The sequence below is a fragment of the Hylaeus anthracinus genome, unplaced genomic scaffold (genome assembly GCF_026225885.1).
Source record: "Hylaeus anthracinus isolate JK02 unplaced genomic scaffold, UHH_iyHylAnth1.0_haploid 3, whole genome shotgun sequence".
Classification (NCBI taxonomy): Eukaryota; Metazoa; Arthropoda; class Insecta; order Hymenoptera; family Colletidae; genus Hylaeus; species Hylaeus anthracinus.
In genome coordinates, this window is record NW_026535284.1 from 6,238,464 (window position 1) to 6,259,002 (window position 20,539).

Below are 20,539 nucleotides of genomic sequence, written 5' to 3' on the forward strand. Positions count from 1 at the left end.
ATGGCAGACCAGTCAGAGTACAAAACTTCACTTATTTACGTACTACAGTGTTCCTCAAACTGGTGTTCGTGAGCTTTTAAGCACAGGGCCGTGATAAGACAGAGGCAGACAAATATAAAGCCACGTGTCTATATTAAAAGGTCAGTTCACTCGCCATAATTCAAAACTTAAATTTCAGGTCCGATAATTTCTTATCCTTTCGTTTTTGATTCATTATATTCACATTCATAGACATTGCCACGAAAATAATTGCATTTCTTTTGACTTTTTCTCTTAGAAATTTCGAGATTACAATTTTTCTTGACAACAATGCAGGAAATTCATATCTCAATTTTACGTAAATACGGTTCTATTCAGTAATATAGAAATAGTTTCACTTGGAATTCGAGTACATTTTTTAATGTATTTGTATATGTATTCAGTAGAAAAGGAAATGGTATGGGATCTATGAGAAATTTGTCTTCACTGAGGAGGTTCATTCAAAACTAGCCCTTATTAAAGGGACCGTGGAAAAGTCATGTTGACAAACACTGACGTACTACATACGAAATACGCGCTTCTGTTTTTCTTGCTTGTGCTAATGTACTTTCTTCGGGGCAGTTTTCTACATTAAAGAAGAGAATACGAATTTTAGAAATAATACGAAAGGTACAAAATCATAGCATAATCAAAAATATATATTCACTAAATGATTGAGTAATTACTATCAATATGATTACGTTACTGCTATGAATCGTAGGTTTATTGTGACATTTATTTATTCGTGTAATCACTTGTTTTATGTGTCATGCTTGAATGAAAGTACGTGGGTAAAATATTGTAATTTATGAGCAAAATTTAACAGATATTTTATCTGTTTAATTACTCAATTTGAAATGTAAAAGTGTGCACTGTATATCATGCAATCTATCAATCTCATTTACTTAATTTGTATTCCATTTATGTCTATTTACAAAATCGGAGTAAAATATTTGTACTTTACAACTCGAATCGTAGAATTGTAAATTGTAACGATTAGTTAATTAAAGTATCTGTATTATGAGGTATAGGTTATATAAGAGAGACTATGCTTTTGTTACTAATTGAATGTTAAAATGTAAACATGTAAATAATTCATAAAGTATGTGTGATATATGGAACTTTGAATGATACATTATCTCGTTCTTTTCAGTGTTTAAAGTGAAAAATGATAGACAATAATGAGCCTAGTGAAAGTGACGAAGGAGAAATAAAGTCTGATTTTGAAGAAGATTTTCAAGAAGAACTATGTAATCTCCCTCATGTTCTGAGGTTTATTCAAAGAATGCGAGAACATATTAAAAAGCAAAATAAAAAGATTTCTAAGTTACGGAATAAACTTAATGAACACGTATGTATTACATTTCTTATCTTTTTCATTATGTTTCATAAATTTTATTTCATACCTTGACTTATACATTCATTTATTACAGAGGAATCAGAAGTTACTAAAAAGTAAAACATTAATCGATTATGGAACTCAAACAAATCCTTTAGAGTATGAAAAAGAGCCAGATTCCTTGCATAATTGGGCCATTAACAGTGATACAACATCAGCTAGTATCGTAGATCAAGTAAAAGAAGCAGCAGAATCTGCTCTGTTGCAAACTGGATTTGTTTACGAGGAAACTTCTGGTCTATATTATGATTATAACAGTGGATATTATTATGATGCAGTAAGTATTTATTGAAGTACTACAATATAACACATACCTTTAAAAGTAATATTTAAATATTGTATAAAAAATGTGTTTCAGAAACAAGGCTTATATTATAATGGCAATTCAGGTACATATTATGTCTACGATAAAGCTACTGGGATATTTCAATTCCACAGTCAAGCGCAAGTAGCTGTAAATGAAGCATCAACGAATTCACAAAGCAAGAAGGAGCAGAAAACTAGAAAGGCAAATAAGGTTGAGATTTAGCCTTATCTAAAATATTTCTACGAGAGAATGATCACAGTTGAAAATTTTGGGTTGCAGGTTTTGGATGACATACATGAGTTAATAGACGGCCTTTCAAATATATCAATTGAAAAATACAGGCGTCAAGCTCTAGGTAATTATCCTATGCTTTTAATATGCACACATGTCTCTCTTGTAGGATGAGGGGAAAACACGCAAACTTGCGAAAAGAGAAGATCAATTGGAAGATAATGAACTTGAGGAGGGGGAATGTACAAGCAACGATAACGACAGCAATTCTAATGACATTACACCAGAATTATGTACTAGTAGTGACAGTGACCACGAAGAAGATCAAGGTTTATTTTTGATTTGTTTTTTAAAACTCCATTTTCTATGACATTTGGAAGCTTTTTATTTCATTGTCTGACATGTTAATATTACATAAAAATCGCGTGACAACAACTGTTTTATATTTTTTCTCTTAATATTTTATATAATGATATACCTATTTAATATTATACATATATATGCGTTTGCAAATAATATTTGACGTATTGATACGGGCATGTGTATATTACTTCATTTACGTTCGTACTGACCAAACATATCATTATTTTAGTTTTATTATTTTATACTAATCAAATGTTTTACTTAAGATTTGGCGAAGATATATCCACCGTGTATGAGAATCATTGCGAAAGAAACTGATTTGCCGAAATTGAAAGTTGGAAGTCTTTTCGTCGTTGCATATACGGGCGGCTCAATCGGTCGAGAAGGCGATCATTCGGTAGTTATACCAGACATAAACGTTAGTAAAGTAAGTAGTAGCAAGTGCATATATTTGTTAAAAAAATAGCAATGCAAAATAATGTGTTACGAACTTTGTATGTTCCAGCATCATGCTCGATTTGTATACGATGAAGATAAGAAAGTTTACCAAATCATAGATTCGGGGTCCAGAAACGGCACGTTCTTGAATGGCAAAAGACTCTCAGTAGCCAAACAGGAGTCCGCTCCTTGCGAAGTTTCGCACGGCTCAATTATACAAGTTGGAAGTACCAAACTATTGTGCCATATTCATAATGGGAACGAAACCTGTGGCCATTGCGAGCCAGGGCTCGTTCAACATAATAGCGTTATGGAAGAAAACAAAACTTCTAAGAAGGACCTTCACAAACAAGAATTGAGGCGGCTGAAGTATAAGTTCGGCGTGGAAAAGGATAACGTTGCGACTGCGAGTCAAGTAGCATCAGGATATCAAGACAGAGCCCACAGCAGAAGGCAGTGTATTGGTTCTTCGAATCATCATGCTAAGACGCAACAAAGCTCGATGGACGTGTAAGTGATTTTATTATTATGTAGAATTTTATTGTACCTATTCTAAAATATTTTAAAGAACGTTTAATTTATATAAAAATAATGTTACCTCTTCCGAAAGTATTTTATTTTAATAATAATTTTATTCTTTGTTATTTTGCTTCTTTTACAGATCCATTGCAAAGGACAACAGAGGATTCAAGCTCCTTTCGAAGATGGGTTGGACCGAGGGTCAATCGTTGGGAAAAGAAGGAGATGGCCGAACTGAACCGGTGAGTCCTCGATTCTCTACTTATTCCTACTATTTGATTAAAAATTATACAATTTTTACTCAAACGACGCGTAACTGATATAATTTCAATTTATAAAGCGACAGTGTTTTACTGTTGTTCGACAAATAAAAATATGTTTCGAAGTATTTTACGCGTAAACAATTTTTTACTAGTAGATTTATGCGTATCTTCAATTTGTTACTTTAAAATTACTTCATTGTCTCTCTAAAAATATCTCTAAGCTCATCGTCCGGTTTTTCTCGATTAAAAAACCAACTGAAGAATTACACGAAAAAGTATCCATGTCTGCCTTCGACAGTTTGACGTTTTTAGCGATCTGGATTAATCGCGTCGCTCCAGCCATTATATAGCAACCGCGCTCGTAGTAGAGCTTCCTCTATAAAAAGATATAAACGACTTTTCTTCGATCTGACGCGGGCATCAGACGCTTTTTTCGTTACATTTTCGAGTAAACATTTATACAGAGTAAAATTATTGAAAAGATTTGAATTTTCGTTGGTGGCATTATTAAAAGAATCTTTTCTATAGAAATTTTGATTCATAACAAATTTTATTTATGTAAATTGTGGAAATGTTACATGGGCTTTGTCATATTTTAATTTCCATTGATTCCAGTGATTCATTTATTATAGAATGATTTAACTCATTGAAAGTAATGATTTAAATCTTGGAAGTAATTTCATTTTATAGAGACAACTTTAAGAAATACATGCTCATATTTTGTCCGACTTTAATAAACCGGCCCAAGCAATAGTTACATAGTTTAAACTACCCCTTAAATAGAGAATCAATGAATCCTCATTTAAATAAATTTTGTTCAAACAACAACTTTATTGTAGAAACATATCATATCAAATTTCTCTGAAGAATACACAATTTAATATTCATACTAATTAAATAATGCGTGGGCTCGTCGAGAGGTCCACGAATTCAATAGACTAACATCGCAAAATAACGTTTCATATTTCGTGAACGAATGAAAATTCAGCGAAACGATGACTTAAACCCCGGCTAATTTTGCATGGATTACGTCGTGTCTGAATTTGAACGATATCCCGAGTGCGGGACGCGAGGAATGATCGATTCGTCGCGGAACGACCCGTCGCATGCGATCGGTGGCATCCGCCCGTATCGTCGCAGCCACGAGATGAACGGATGACGTCAAACGGCAATTGCCTGCACGGGACGTTCCTCGTTTCACGTTTTGCCGTGGACTGGTCTCCGCGGAAGCTCGGTGACAGCACGTGTGTCCAATGCAAAAGGTGCATACAAACGCTGGGGCTGCGGCTGTGGCTGTGACGGCGGCGGCGCTCGGCCACTCATTAGCCGGACGGTCGCGCCGCTGCAATTCGCAATCCAGACTGCTTCGCCTTTTTCGCGCCACGCTAAAAACTCTCTGCTGGCTCTCAAACCCCCATCTCCTCCCCCTTGTGCCTTTTCTCTTTTGCTCCTGAGCCACCATCCGGCTGATCCGTCCGATTCGCACACGCACGCACACGCAGTGGCGTGGCCAGAAATTTCGCAGGGTGGCTGCGAATAAAAATTAACAGCTTTGCGAGATTTTACGAGGGAAGGTAGGGGAAACGTTTATTTGGACCTTTCGTGAGAAATTTAATTCACTTTGGGATTTATTTTTGGGACTGGCAAAATTTGTAGAGGATAAGGAGCGGGTGAAGTGGTATGGATTTGCAGTGATGGGCAAAACCCTAGGCTTCGAATAAATCTGAAGTTTGCCGACATGTTTGTCTCGTTTCCTCTTTTGAACATTTTCCAAAGAAGTAAACGAGACAAACATATTGGCAAACTTCAGATTTATTCGAAGTTTAGGGTTTTGCCCATCTCTGGATTAATGTACTAGGTGTAGAGATTAATTCTATGGATTTTGAAAGGGAAATTTGTCATTTATTTAAAAATGAAAACTGTACAATTTTTAATCTTCTCTCACAAGGGAATATATCCAACTGTCCGTCTCCGATTTTGATGAAACTTGGTGGATACATTAAGCAGGTGAAAATAAGGGATACGTATTTTTTTACAGCTGCCCAATCGCAAGTTTAGGGGTTGAAAAAGTAGGAGGCAAATGTATCGTATTATGTATCAATGGATTCGGAAAGCAATTTCCGTTCATTTTTGTCGTTATATACATTTTTGTATCTCTTAAAATAATGTAACAAAATTGTTTTTGTTATAAACAAATTACATTTTACAAAATCTGTGACCACTTTGTGTTTTACCTCATGAAACCATGAAACTTTTCTCTAAGAAGATTTCTTATACCTGTTGTAGTTTTCGAGATAGCATTTTTCTGCTGAAACTTTAAGGGGTGATTTCAACCCCTAAACTTGCGATTGGGTAGCTATAAAAAAAATACGTATCCCTTATTTTCACCTGCTTAATGTACCCACCAAGTTTCATCAAAATCGAAGACGGACAGTTGGATATGTTCCCTTGTCAGTTAAACATTCCAAGAGAACATATATCAAAGCAAGTATACTCTAATGTACCGAAATGTCAAATATTAAATGACTTCAATATTTAACGTCAAATACCAACATTTCCGATTGTTTTATGAAACCCATGGTCTCTGTGCATAAAATTGATAGTATAATCGTTGCTCAATGAAAACACAGGTCTCTCGCGAAAGATTTAAAATTCAACGAAAGAAGAAATGATTGTTCGAGTCCCCTAAAGTAGAATGGATCTTTAAAACCTTCCTCGGGGTACAACGATAAATTACCTTTACACCTGCGCGCGAAAAAGTATCACGGATTAAAAAAAAAAAATTGAATATTCGAGGAAGGGGGTGAGCAATGGCTCCCTCGCCCCCCTGGGCGCGCCACTGCACATGTACCAGCGCCGCGTGTATGTAAAAGCCCAGACTGCTCTGGGTCCTGGGCTGCTTACTCGTCCAGGCCGCATCGCATTTCGACGGCGACGAAACGAGCGCCGACGGCACGAGCAGAGCATTCGTATGATAACGAGCGTAACTCTGCGAGACATGAAACGGAATAGTAGGAAGGTGGGTGTGGAAGGGGGGGTCAGAGGGAGTTTGGGGCGGGAGAAACGAAAACGGGAGCAGCGAAGAGCGAGCAGCGAGAGAGGGAGGGAGGGAGAGGTGCCCGGGGGTAATGAATGCAAATGTATTGAAATCCAAATCATTATTTTGTCTAGACGCATCGTATGCTCTATTGCACGCTCCGAGCTTCAAGGAGGGGGGCACACGAGTCACGGGGGTTGGATTAAGGTACCGAGGGAAAGGGGACCCCGTTGTTTTCTCTCGTCTCTGTGTACCTTGAAGCGCGGCTGCTAATTTGCTTGTACCTTTATCCCTGTGATGTCCGACGATTTCTGCCTCTTTTTTTACTTCTTTTTTTTTTTGTCCCTTTGCCCAATTTGTCTGCGACGCCTCCTCCTCCTCCTCCTCCCTCCCCCCCGTGCTCCAATCCTCGGTGTCGCAGACGTCGGGACTTTTTACTGCGTTTTTCGCTTTCAAGTGAAACACCTTCATAGGGAGGACACCACGCTGGGGTGATAATGAATAATTAAGTCGACTTCGTTGTATCGCTCGATAAAATCAACTGTAGGATTATATTAAGATTAGCTTGCAGTTTTAAAAGGGCAAGGAAGAAAAGCTTGATTTATAAAGTAGTTGTATTGGATCTTAAAATAATGTAAATAATGTAAAGTGCATACAAGGAGGGATAATACATATTATGGTACTTTGTCCTCTTCGTTCGAGGCTGGTTGCAGTGTTTAATGAAGCAGTAGGTTTGTAACATTAAACAAACACTAAATAAAAAGCATTAAATAAAAATGCACACAAAATTAAAAAGTACAAGTATATACTTTTTGAAAAGTAATATTTTACTTGCCTCATACTATTGTCTGTCATTATTCGAGAGTTTATTACAATTATTTCCTAACTTTAGAGTTTATTCTTCTTTTTATAGTTTCGTTTTATTAAGCAACGGTCTAAAGTTCAGTTAATTATTCTTTATCGTTACATTTCTACTTTGAAATTTTATGGTTCTCCTCAGGTACAATCAACCTTCAAAGCTTGTAGTACAAAGCTATAGTATCTCTTGAATTCGTTAAGAATGAAGATGATACAAAGGAAATTCTTTAATTCCTAATCAGAGATCTACGTATTAATCAATTAATACGTAAATAAAGTTCTGTAAAAAATTGTTTACTGCCAACTACTGCAATTTTTCGTTAATAATACACGGTATCGCGCGAATAAACTAATATAATGATCGGTACTGGACACAATTACAAATGAAACCTTAAAAAAAGTAAATACAAACGTGTGCATACATTAACAATTCTAGCAAATGAAGGTATAAAAGAAAAGTGAATCCTTTGATTCCATTCTGTCATATAACCAGCGCCTGCTGTAGTTCCTTCATCCTATCAATAAACAAGGCTATCAATAATCGAGGGTCAACGATGAAATCGTCGCCGGTGACGTTTCGCGCGATTTTAAGCGAACAAATTTCATTTAATCGAGGCTCTCTTCGCGGCTCGGTCGCTTTACATCGCGGCTATTGCAATTTTACACGGACCTTTTGCTTTTACGCGTCGCGGATGGGGGGGCTCTTTGTCGAATGCACCGCCTGCATCGTAAACTGGAAACACGGTTGCAATCGAGGGGTTGGAAACCTGGATGCGAAACGAAAGAAGACGAAAAGGGGGTTGCTCGTCGCAGTTGAGGGAGAGAGAGAGAGAGAGAGAGAGAGAGAGAGAGAGAGAAAGAGAGAGAGCTTACACTCGGTTGGAGAGTCCGTAAACCAGACATTGTAAAGCTCTCGAATGGCGATTGCCAGTAAACCACGGGGATGCGATAAAGTATAAAATTGTCGCGCGTAGTATGAAAGTGCCGTTAGCAGGTGTAGGTGGTGCGTGTCCTATCTGACCGGGTGAAACCTCGGCACGTTCATTTATTTAAGTGCACCAACGCTTTTATTATCGACGCTGGCGAAAAGACTCGCCACGCTTAATAGTAAATATTCGTTGGATCGTTATTTTTATTTGGTTTTCAGTGGTTTCTAAATATTTTTGACGGCGAACTTGAAAAAAGGAGAATTTTCAGAGATACGTGGATAGAAATTGTTTAGTATCTTTGGATTAACCTTAATTTGTTTCATGGTTTTCTAGAAAAAGAATTATAATTTTATACAATATAATATAACGAAGGTAATAGTGATATTGATGGGTTAATAGTTATTAAAAATATTGAAGAGTCTCACGTACATCATCCTCGTTCTTTGTTGTTATTATAGTTTCAATTATTATAGCTTTTTATAATATTCTTCTACTAATATTTCTACTAATATTTTGAAGATTGATCATACTTGAAGAGGATCATGTAATTTCATGGTCAAAATGGAGTATTTGTAAATAATGGATCCCATTTCCCTGCGATGGGCGGTTGAACGTAACAATTTCTTCATTCAAATAATTTTATACGCTTAAAAGAGCCCAGGAAAAAGGGAAAATTATTAAAATAGTACAAGACGAAATTGCACGCAGAAGAGGATAAATTAAAACACGTAATTTAAATATGGATATCAGAAGATCGTCAGAAAAGATGATACTTACATTTTATTAAGTTTAGGACGAAACGAAAATATGTGGAAAAATTGAAAGGATTAATAATATGCATAAAGTATATATAAAGGCACATTAGTAATTGCAGGAAATAAAAGGAAACACATTCGATGGTTTACTTAGAACATTGAAGCTCCTATTTCGCATGGTACGTTGTCACTAATAAATAATGGAGTAATGTTACAATTTACTTGGAACGGTGAAGTTTAGTGTGCTCGTAACGGCGATCGTTAAACAATCGTAGCCGAAGTGCAATCGATGCATTGGTTACAGTGCGCTTCCTTGTAAGGCTCTCTTAAACTGCATCCGGAAACTGCAACAATTTCATTTTATAGACTTTCTCGTCTACCGCCGACTGTTGCGAGCCGTTTCACGAATCCAACGTGAACATCTACCGTCAGTGCCTTTTACGATTTACATTCATTTCCATATTGCATCTGCTTGCCCTTTACAGTACGCTCGTGGAAAAAACGTGACTGATTAATGACGCGATAAATAATCCAACGTCGGGCCCTTGAGGGAACGAGGATTCGCGGTGCTTCCATAAAATGCTTTTTCTTTTTCAAAGACGCTCTCTACGATTTTCTCTTTGATAAGTGGGGGACAGCTTGCGAGTCGACGAATTCAAATTTCGCGTGGAGTCGGACGAAGGTGTAAGTGCTTATATTTCGAATCGTGATGCGAGCAAGCAATATTCTCCATATTATTTGATTAAGAATGCGCTCTTTATTCTAATGTACAATTTTTATTCGAATTTTTCGTAATTGTTCAGTGTGTCGCACTGATTCAATGTTCCTACTGTTTATTATTTTTGTTATCGATACAAATGTTTAGCAGCCGTTATGATTATACAGAATATTGAAAAATTCTATCAACTATTAAATGAAAACATTCTTGTCGAATACTGACAAACAAAATAAAACGTGAATTATGTTGACATAATCCGTGCTTCATTTTACATTGTATCATGTTTCAGAAAATCTAAATTAAACGAGTTAAAATATTAAATAGTTCAAATATTGCTATTAGATCGTAATCATTCGTATTTAAAATAATTTTCTCAAAGGAACAGTATGGCTTGTAAACGTTTCAAACATTGCATTTACATTTTTTGTTCTTCAAAATTTCGTTTTGAAAACTGAGAAAGTAGCGAATGCCAGCCGTTGATCCTAAATCTAAAATTAATCCAACGACACGTGGGATCCCACGAAAATCAAACACACCCCCCCTCCCCCTCCCCTCCCTCCCCCTCCCCCTCCCCTTATCGAAACAGATTTCCACATCCGTTACGAGCCACTTTCAAAGCGTGAATCAAAGATTTAGATCGCTCATAACGGCGTTCCGGCTGTAACTCTGTCGTTGATTAATTATATTTCCTGTCTGGAGCGCATGGGTCGAAATCAGTTAAGTGAATTCCGACTCTCAAACTGAGCACGTCCAATCTAAATATTTCGCAATCTTAACGGTGCGCTACGTTCAGATATTTATCGTAATGCGTTATGGCTGGCTGATGGTCCCGTTTCGAATCCCTTGATCTCACTCGGTCTTGTAACTTTCGACTCGTTGTGACTCTAGCGGGTTCGAATTAAATTTAATGGAAAAATCTGGAGGAATCCGTTCGGGTACAGGCGAATTTTCTTTATTCCGCGAATAAAAATTGATCGTTAGTTCTGTTTAAAATAATCATCCTGGGGAAGGTTAGGTATCGTCATGGAATAAATGGTATTTTAATGTTGAATTTAGAGTGATAATTGGAGAGATTTTCTATCTGAGAATTGAAATGTAAAGTAAATTATTATTTTTATAAAAGAATAATTGTTTGGACTAGCCTTATTACATCTTCTACTCGCGTACAGTCTAAAAGCTGTACTACTGGCCCCTCCCAGCGCAATTATATGCGGAGGTGGCAGGATAACTAGGACGCCTAAAAATAATTCTTTCGGTTGCACAATATTTAAAAAGTAAACATAAAATATTTTTGTGCCCTAATATTTATTATGAAATATTTTAGTCTGTAATTTTCTTAGATTTCTCGAAATTTGAAATATTTAAAGCCTCAAGAAGCTCAAAACACCATTTAAATTACATAAAAATGTATAATTATTAACAGCAACTCAAAATCTCCCTACTTAAACTGTTATTGCGTTTAGAAATAAAAATGTTGAGGTACATGGTGTACCAAAACCTCCAATTTTCAACGAATCTCTGTGCACATTAACAAAAACTTGCTCCTGTATTTAAAAATTTCCAATGCATTATTAAAATTACATAAAAATGAATAATTTTGAACAGCAACTCAAAATCTCCCTATTAAACTGTTATTGCGTTTAGAAATAAAAATTTTGAGATACATGGTGTACCAAAACTTCCAAAGCTCAACAAATTTCTGTGCACATTAACAAAAACTCGCTCCTGTATTTAAAAATGTTCAGTTTTTAATTATAATTACATAAAGTATAACTTTGAACAGTAATTCAAAATTCCCCTTCTAAACATTCATTTCGTTCAGAAATACAAATGTTACACTACATGCTGTACCAAAACAAAAACTAACCAGAATAAAAACTTGCTCCTGTATTTAAAAATGTTCAATTTTCAATTAAAATTACATAAATATGTATAACTTTGAACAGCAATTCAAAATCCCCCTTCTAAACAATCATTTCGTTCAGAAATACAAATTTTAAGCTACATGGTGTACCAAAACAAAGACTAACCAGAACAAAAACTTGCTCCTGTATTTAAAAATGTCCAGTGCGCTACTAAAATTGCATAAAAATTGTGCAACATTTGAATATCAACCAAAGACCTTCGTTTTCAAGTAAAAATTTTTTTTCCGCTCCACCCCGAAGCGTACACGCGTCGACGACAGTTGCGAGCGATCCCAGAGGGCTCGGCCTCGGTCCTCGCAGTTTAATTCGCGCCACGTCCGATAGCCCGGGAAAAAAGGCGAGTCGGATAAAAGTGAATCGTAGGTCTTGACTCGCGACTCTCCCCGGGCCTCCTGTTTGTCCGCCAAAAACCTGTTGCTGTGCGTCCTCCTCTCCTGCACGCTCGTCCTCTCCGCGCCTTCTATTCATCCGCGCAGGCGGCCCCCTTTTCTTTCGGGCGAAAGCAAAAATGGTGATAAGGGAAGAAAAAGACAGCTCGGGGGGTTGGAGGGAGGTTAAGGGAGTATGCGCCAGACGCGGAGGGGGAGAAAGAAGCGAGGGAGTGAAAAAGGAGCGAAACTGCGCCGGCAGCAGTTGGAAAGCGGGGAGGGGGTGTGTGTGTGGGGAGCCAAGGGGTTCCTGAGCGGAAGTTGTACACCAAGTGTACGTGTGTAGTCCTGCCGCAGGTGGTACGATGGAACGCAAGGTCGTTTCGATATTATGTAATGCAGAGAGGCAAGAGTGTGCAAGGATACGCCGAGGATCGGCTCCGACCTCCCTCGGTTGCCCCGAAGGGGACCCATTGTCTTTGGAATTCGGGGCAACATTGGGAGATCGTCATCAAAAACCGAGAAAAAAACCCTCGTCTCGGGAATGTCGACGATATTAGCCTCGTCTCGCGGCAGGGATTTTATTTACCCGTTGGCTGCACCGATTGTTTATTCCGAGGGGGGGTGGAGTCGCGCGAAGGGCTCCCGAGGAAAGCAGAATAATTTCTATTTTTAACCCTTTGAATGCTGCGGGTTTATGTGTACGTCCAATGAGGGCTATCGGTGAGCATTATTCTCCCATAATGCTTGACACATTATTTTATTGTTTAAAATATCAGTGCGAAATTTTCCAAATTTTTGTGTTCAAACATTTAGATTCATGAACAGTAAGACATCTATCATGCACATCATCGTCGGTCTGAATTTGTCTGAATTAAACGATAGGTTTGATGTTTCCAAATAAGTGTTTCATTATTAGACTTCGGATCTTTATGCAAAATAATATCTTCACGAACGTGCTTACAAAAATTAAACTTAAATAGGAATTAATTTTATTCTGTAAATATTATAACATGAACTTTACCTTCGATATTTTTTATATTCTTGCATATTGCTTCCATTTTGTGGTTTCTTGCACATTGAAGTTTCCTATAAATGCATAAAGATCCGCAGTCTATTCATTATAAATATTCATTGTAGATAATTTAGATAAATTTCTTCAATAGACTTAGAGAGTACGAATACTTGTGGGACTGATCGTATGTACAATTACATCTTTGTAATTAGAGTAATAACTCTATTCTAACAGTTGTCTCACATTTTAAAGCAACTAAATCTAATTGTATAAGAAAAAATTGGAAAAATAAGAAAATAATAAGTTGTATGTATATAATTATATTTCTTAGTTTAGATAACGAAGATTTTTTTAGTTTCCATGTTGAATCTTTGGTACTGTATCTCAATTTTAAGTGAATTTTCTAAGTTCAACTTAACTTAAAGTTCTTTAAAGTTCTTTACAATGAAAGAAAACATATCGAATCCCTCGAGAAAATTACCTGACAATATATGAAAGGTCATGTCGTGAGCTTTAAAATGTTTCTTAATACTTCTGTAATCCCCAGTCGATTATAAATCTCCTCAGAAGATAATATCCAAGTAATTAATTCCCAAATTAATTTTCTTGTGTACCTACAGTTTTTAGTAAACAATTATTTAGTCCCTCGGTAGAGAATAATAAGGCCCTTCACCTCTCCATAAATCGACTGCGAGGTTTAGCAGCGAAAGATTTCGTAAAAAGTACGTTGTTTTGATCCGACCCGAGCCATTTAAATCTCATTTCCATTCCAAGCCGCGGAAGACTGAGTGGAATCGCGAATTAAATAATTCCATCCAGAGAAAGGGTCGCGATAACTTACTTGACGAGTCACCAAACGCCCATCATCGACTCCGAGGAATCTCTACTAATTCTTTTTAAAATTGGATCCAGATTTATACAGCCCGTGATATAAACAACTCGAGTACACTCCCTCTCATAAATATGTGAGCACTTCTTCATTGAATAATTAACATACACCGTTAATTTATAGTATATAATTGTTTGTTGGTAGATTCTATTTCAATTGTGTATTTAGTAGCATTTATTAGATATTAGATATTATATTTATTAGATAGACATATATTAGATACTAAACAATTTAATATTTGAAGCAGTACTTATTTTACGATCTATCTAAAACTAACCAATCCTACTCAGATTTATTTTCTTTAACATCTCACCTTATCTTCGTCACATAAATCTCATAAAGAAACTCGAGGATTCTTTGCACAAAGTTCAGTAAAAATGTTCACCATCTTAAAAACATTTATGATAAGCTATTACAAAATAAATGGAATAATATTATTTCGAATACAACGAAGAAGTTAACCCTTTGGACTCGAGAGGTGACTCTCAGTCACCGCTAGGTTTTCTTTAGGTTTCATTTCTTTGGAACTCGAAGTGTCAATAAAATGATTGCCGTTGAGGCAAAGGTGGCCTGATTCTCTATTCTCAAATTAGAGATCTCATTTTCGAAGCCGATCTAAGCTTAGCATTCGTGACAGTAGCTTAGCTTATCTCGAGTTGCTAAAAGATACCAGAAAAAAAGGCCTCGAGTGCAAAGGATTAGTTACAATGCCAAAATTTGTAAAAGAAAATTGAATTGCTTTTTTATTACCACTAGTGAGATATTAAGTAAACTATTATTAAAATATATTCTTTAATGCGACACAAACTGAATCCAGAAACATGAGTGATACTCGTTAATTGGTAACTGCTTTTAGATACTTATTCCAATTGAGCGTGGACATACTTATGAGCGGGAGTGTATATATGTCCGCAATGTTTTTCCAAAGCATCAAAGTATAAGTCTTGAGCGCCGGTACTGGAGATTCCTTAGGGCCGAATGGCTCGTCTCTGCATAAGAGATTACCTTCGACGTCGTTGGACATTTTTAGGCAATCAGTTTATCAGGTTACGCCGGAGGGGGAGCGTCTACGATCCGCGAGTCGATTCCACGCTAGTTTGTACGCCACCGTGCCCATCGTGTTTCCACATCGTGGACGCCCATTGGAGTAAATACTCGTCCACGTGGTGCATGTTTTGCTCGGGACCGTTGTCGCGTCGTTCACGGTTGAACGGCACGAAGTTATGCGAAAAGTTCGCAATCTTTATCTGCGATCTTCGTTCATTGCTTATGCCGGTTTATGCAGATATGCCGATTCTTGCTGGGTCCGATCGGGGCCTGGCTCCGCACGGAGCACACACTGTGTGTACTCATCTTCATGCTCCAGGGGACTCCTTGGAGCTCCTCGTCGTTCTCGGGGAAGATATCTCTGCGTGGGGTTCTTCGCTCTCGTCTTCTTCTGGAAATTCTCGTTCACACATTCGGACATTTTCATTAGGTTAATTAGGTGTCGACGTCCCAGGCTGCGATCTGGGTCTTTGGAGACCCGGATCTACGACTCGTAAATTCAAATTGCAGTTACTTGTGATTGTAATTCAGTTTTAATATAGGATGGATATTTAGTGGATGTAGTGGATATTTTTTAACTAATTCTCTGCATAAAATTTCAATTAAGGAAACATATGGAAGGATACTTATCATTAATTTATAATTTCTATTTATGTTACGAATATATTGTATTATAATTTGTGTTAGTTTTTCCCAATCATCAAATTAGCATATGTGAAATATAATATATAATATAATGTCTATTTTGTACGTAATACAAAATATATATAACTATAAAATTCATCAATTTATAAATGTCCTTTTTGTGTTATAAGTACACATACTTTATTTATAACGTAACATGTACATTTATATATTGATAAACCGTACTGTTGTTATTAACGTCGCCTAGATTAAACCACTGACACTTTCTCGAATTGCAACAATCCCAGCAAGTAAATCGACGGAAACTCGTAACGATTCCCATTTTGTCCACATTAATCTGATGTACCCAGAACATTACAAATAAAAATATTCTCAATTTATTTCTCATAACATCCCTATTAAGCAAAAATGTCAGTGGTCCAAGTCCATATGTAATCTCCCCTTAGTTTCCAACCACAGAATATCCACTTCGTTAGTTGTTTAATACCAAGAACATTTTATTTTTCCATCTTCAAATCATTCACGATATCATCGATGCCTACCTGGTGTATAGTCGGAGCATTCACTACAAAAGTATCGCTATCTAAAATTGATACCGAGTACCTCGAGGTTCTCGGTAATGTTAGCCACTTCGTACGTCTGGTATCGGAACGCTTCGGCTATGATTGCTACTCGTATCAATCCCATCGCTACTAATAACCATCGAGCGATGCTCGATTCGCGGTATAAGCCAACTCACAGACCATCGCGCGATTATAAGTCGCAATCGTGCGCAATTAATACGTCAGCCTCGCGATAGATTAAAAACGACCGAGGCATAATGTTATTATCGGTTATGGCAAAGATCACCAACGATAAATCGTGATCGTGTTCTGGTAATGCAATAACTCTTCCATGCTTTTCTGTTGCGTCGTATCCCCCTTCTGCGCTTTTTCTCGCTGTTCAACCCTTTAAACTGGCTGCGGCTACGAGCCGAGCCGAGCCGAGTGGATGGGATTACGCTACGCCAGTCGACGTCGACGAGTTTATTTTATGCGAGTCATTGACATGCTTATTATGGATCGGACAAGCTATGCCGGTGAAAATATTTATTATTATATTTTTGAGGAATTATTGGGGAAGTACTGTTTTTTGCCAGTTTCGATGCAATTCTCACGACCTTCGTGCAATTCAGTTTTTATATTTGGAACTACAAATCGACTATTTAACTGCATATTTGTAGCCTTGATATGACTATGCTGGTGGAATTAATTAATTTCATATTTGTGAGAAATTATTAAGGGTATATACTTTATTTCCTAGTTTTGGGACAGTTTACTGGGAAAACTACTGACATCTATAGGTGGTGTCTATCACGATGTTTGTTGTAGTTTTTAGTAATCCTTTCACGAATAACTTCATCTTTTTAGAAACTTCAATTTATGAATAATTACATGCTTCCTCCAGAAAGTAATTGTTACATGAAAAGGTAAACATAAAACTGACGTATGTTTCTCAAATATATAAAGATAACATTTAAAATAGAGTAAAAGTATGTAAATATGCCAAGCGATCATGCTTTGGACGCAAGGGTGCAAATATTCTAATAACTAAAAAATAAAATAACCCTACATGACCTGAACCCCGTTAAAAAGTAAACCAAGCAAGCTACTGTCGTTAATGTTTCTAATTTCACTAAATCGTATACTTTCAGTTTGTTATATAACGTTTTTAGAAACGTCTGTGAAGAATCTGAATACAAAATAAATTTGTTACATACTTAAATTTTTGTATTTTGCACCATAGATTTTTCCTGAAAAAGTAAGACACTGTCTATACCTCAAAAAATAAACCAAACGTACAAGTCATGATGCTTAGATATCACGAGTGACATGACGATGAACGAGTTAGGTTGTGTTCTATCTTTTTGAGATGTAAACGAGCGTTCAGGTTGTCTATAAGATAGAAACATGTATGGAAGAAGGAGTGGACGACAGGGTACGGGTAGACCGGTGTCTTTGGCATTGAATCTAGGTTTTTGTAGTCTCATTATGGCTAACCCGTAGCCAGACTCCGCTCAGACACAAGGCATCCTCGGTATGCAGGCCTACATACGCGTGGATACGCGCGAAGGCGAATGTACGGGTTTTTAATCTGCACACTCATTGCGTGTTGGCTTAAGCATACACGAGGCAATGACATCATCGGAATCGATCTTCCGCTAAACGCTCGCCGATGGAGGGAACGTGTTCGCGAGGTCGTTGTAAAATTTATGTCGTAAACGCGAGACGTTACGATAATAATAATTCGTGCCAGACGTGCCTACGTCCGATCACAATTGGTTTTGCTACGTGTCGAACGAGGAAAAAAGAAAATTGTGTAATTATTTAATTGGCTAAGTATGTAAATTACGAAGATGATTATTAGTGTGGAATATAAATTAGTGTCGAATTAAATTTAATTTGAAAATCAATTTAATTTGGTAACGTTTCGTAAAAGAGAGTGCTTTGTGAACATTTTAAAGGGTGGTAGGATATTTGTAGAACAGTATGTAGTTTTGAGTTTTGTAAACAAAATTGTATATTTTTATTCATTAAAATTGTATTTTTAATAGTGATCCTTAGTGGACATTTAGGAATATTTTAATGTAAAGATTAAATAATTAGCTGATTCTTGCTTTACATCAGAGAAAAATGATTTAAATCATAAATAAAATTCTCTTGTTGAAGATTCTATTTATACATTCAAGATTTAGATTGATTATATTTTCTCAGAAAGTAATTTGAAACAGTCTAACAATAAGATACTTCTTATGACTGGAGAAACAAAATTTAAGATTATACTAAATTGCATTTAGTCTTGACTAATGCAGTACAAAATAATTTTGTTATTATTTATATTCATTAATTATACGGAAATAAACCTTCGAAGCTCCATAAAAAATGGACCTGAATAAACAAAGAATATTATCAAGAATACACAAAAAAATCTATCTCTACAATGAAGCAAGAAAAGGTACGTCCAATAATTATTTATTAACTTGAAAAATAAATTTTATTCCACAATATCAAACTCAAATGTAAGCGGAACATTTAATACAATACAAGTTCAATACGAACGATACAAATGATTTCTGTTTTTAGAAAGTCAGTTTGCAAATTGGAAGATTCCTGTGTCTGATTGTGAGATAGAGTAACTATTTGTACTTGTCTCTGTAAACGGTGACAGTGACAGTGGTGTAACATCTGTTTTAACCGGTTTCATCTAGCCGATAAACAATAGGTGGGCGGGAAACGGTTAATGGCGTGCCACCATCAGCGGTTAGATTTAGAAAATCCGACGTAAGTAGAATTAGTGAGTAATGAACAGACACGGCGCTCGACCGCGCCTACGCAGACATGCGTTCTATCTTTTCGCGAACGAAATCGTGCACGACAAACTGTTACTCTATTCTTCCAGTTTATTTTTTTGTCAAACCTGAAGGATATCGACACGTATGTGTACGTTTACTTTTATATCGAGATCATCGTTACTTCCGATCACAATTCCTTTTTACAATTAAAACGTATACCATACTAAAGCGAGACGGCATATTTGTATTAGGGAGACGGCAAAGTGATGTCGTTCCTTTTACATTAAATTCAAGTAAATAAATTTTTAATAAGTTTTATATTTTATATTTCAAATATAGGAAATTCTCAATGCCAATCGATAATGATCAATGAGCTAATAAACGATAAACAAGAATTGACATTCGCAGAAACGAATAATGTATCAAAATCGATTTACAAATAATTGAGCGTTAGCGGGTCGCGAGAGGGCGGAAGGGGTACGGGGGGGGGGGGAGGGAGGGTCTGTCCTCCTTTGGCAGTTGTTTTGTAACGCGACGGGAGAATGCCAGGAAGGACTGACTGAGTGAATGGAGAACGCATAGGATTTATGGTATGCTAACGGATTTGGAGGGAACGCGAACGTGCGGAGGGGGTGGCAAAGGGGTAAGAGAGGAGGTCCAGGCGGGAACGTGGAAGGAGAAAGAGAGGAGAGGATGGAAAAAGGGAAAAGAGAGCGAAGTTGTAGCGGTGCGTTTCGTAAGGGGCGCGGGAGGCAACAGGTGGGAACCCACTGTCACAAATAAATCCAACACAAACGTCCCTCCCGTCTACTAGACGCCTATCCGCTGACTAACCATGGGGCAACCAGATTACCGCGTCGGTTTACTTTCTCCCTCTGTGTGTCTCTCTGTCTCTGTCGCCCACAGGGGCTGTAACTATGGTTGTAGCTACAGTACGGGTGTAACAATTCCTAAGTAGCAAAGGTATAGGGGGGCCAGTAGGCTCCAACGGCTATATTGGCATCCCTAATGAGGAAAATTATGAAAGGAGGGTGTGCGAGCAAATGCAAAGTATTGGAAGCAGAGATTCGAACCGCTGCTGAACCCTAACCCAAACTAAGGGAAGGTGACTGTAACCCATACTAACCACCAAGGAACGGTTCTTGATTTGTAGGAAGAGCGGGTTAACCTGCTCGGAGTGGGTTACTAGTAGAAGAAGACATCCTAGACACCCAGGCAAGTCAAAGATATGTGAACTCACAGGCAATATTCAAATCAAATGAAACTAGATTGTTTAAAATGTACGAGTATATAATGAATGTAGGATTGATTAATTTTAAGAGTGTTGTTAGAAACGATATTTGTACTTTCTTTTTAAACTTCAATATTTATTTGGCGTAATAAATGTACAATGAACAGACATAAGTTAAAGACGGAATAAATATGTACAAAATATGAACACACACACACACACACACACACACACACACACACACACACACACA

General features: G+C 37.0%; 2 protein-coding genes across 5 annotated transcripts in view; both read left to right on the top strand.

Annotated features, from left to right (window-relative positions):
- LOC128894060 (tyrosine-protein kinase receptor torso-like) overlaps positions 1-20,539 on the top strand; it is a 296,503-nt gene that overhangs the window by 31,293 nt on the left and 244,671 nt on the right. The window lies entirely within an intron of this gene.
- The window catches only part of LOC128894070 (angiogenic factor with G patch and FHA domains 1), a 45,376-nt gene continuing 24,859 nt past the window's right edge, over positions 23-20,539 (top strand). The window contains exons 1-8 of one of the 4 annotated variants that reach the window (XM_054155515.1): positions 23-140; positions 1,172-1,369; positions 1,452-1,694; positions 1,776-1,934; positions 2,125-2,284; positions 2,585-2,745; positions 2,824-3,266; positions 3,418-3,517. In XM_054155515.1, coding sequence (XP_054011490.1) covers positions 1,187-1,369; positions 1,452-1,694; positions 1,776-1,934; positions 2,125-2,284; positions 2,585-2,745; positions 2,824-3,266; positions 3,418-3,517 — 1,449 coding nt within the window. In that variant the 5' untranslated portion in view covers positions 23-140; positions 1,172-1,186. Of the gene's footprint in view, positions 141-496; positions 649-709; positions 802-1,171; positions 1,370-1,451; positions 1,695-1,775; positions 1,935-2,124; positions 2,285-2,584; positions 2,746-2,823; positions 3,267-3,417; positions 3,518-20,539 lie in introns of those variants that run through there. The other 3 variants (XM_054155518.1, XM_054155514.1, XM_054155516.1) reach the window with 3 other exon arrangements.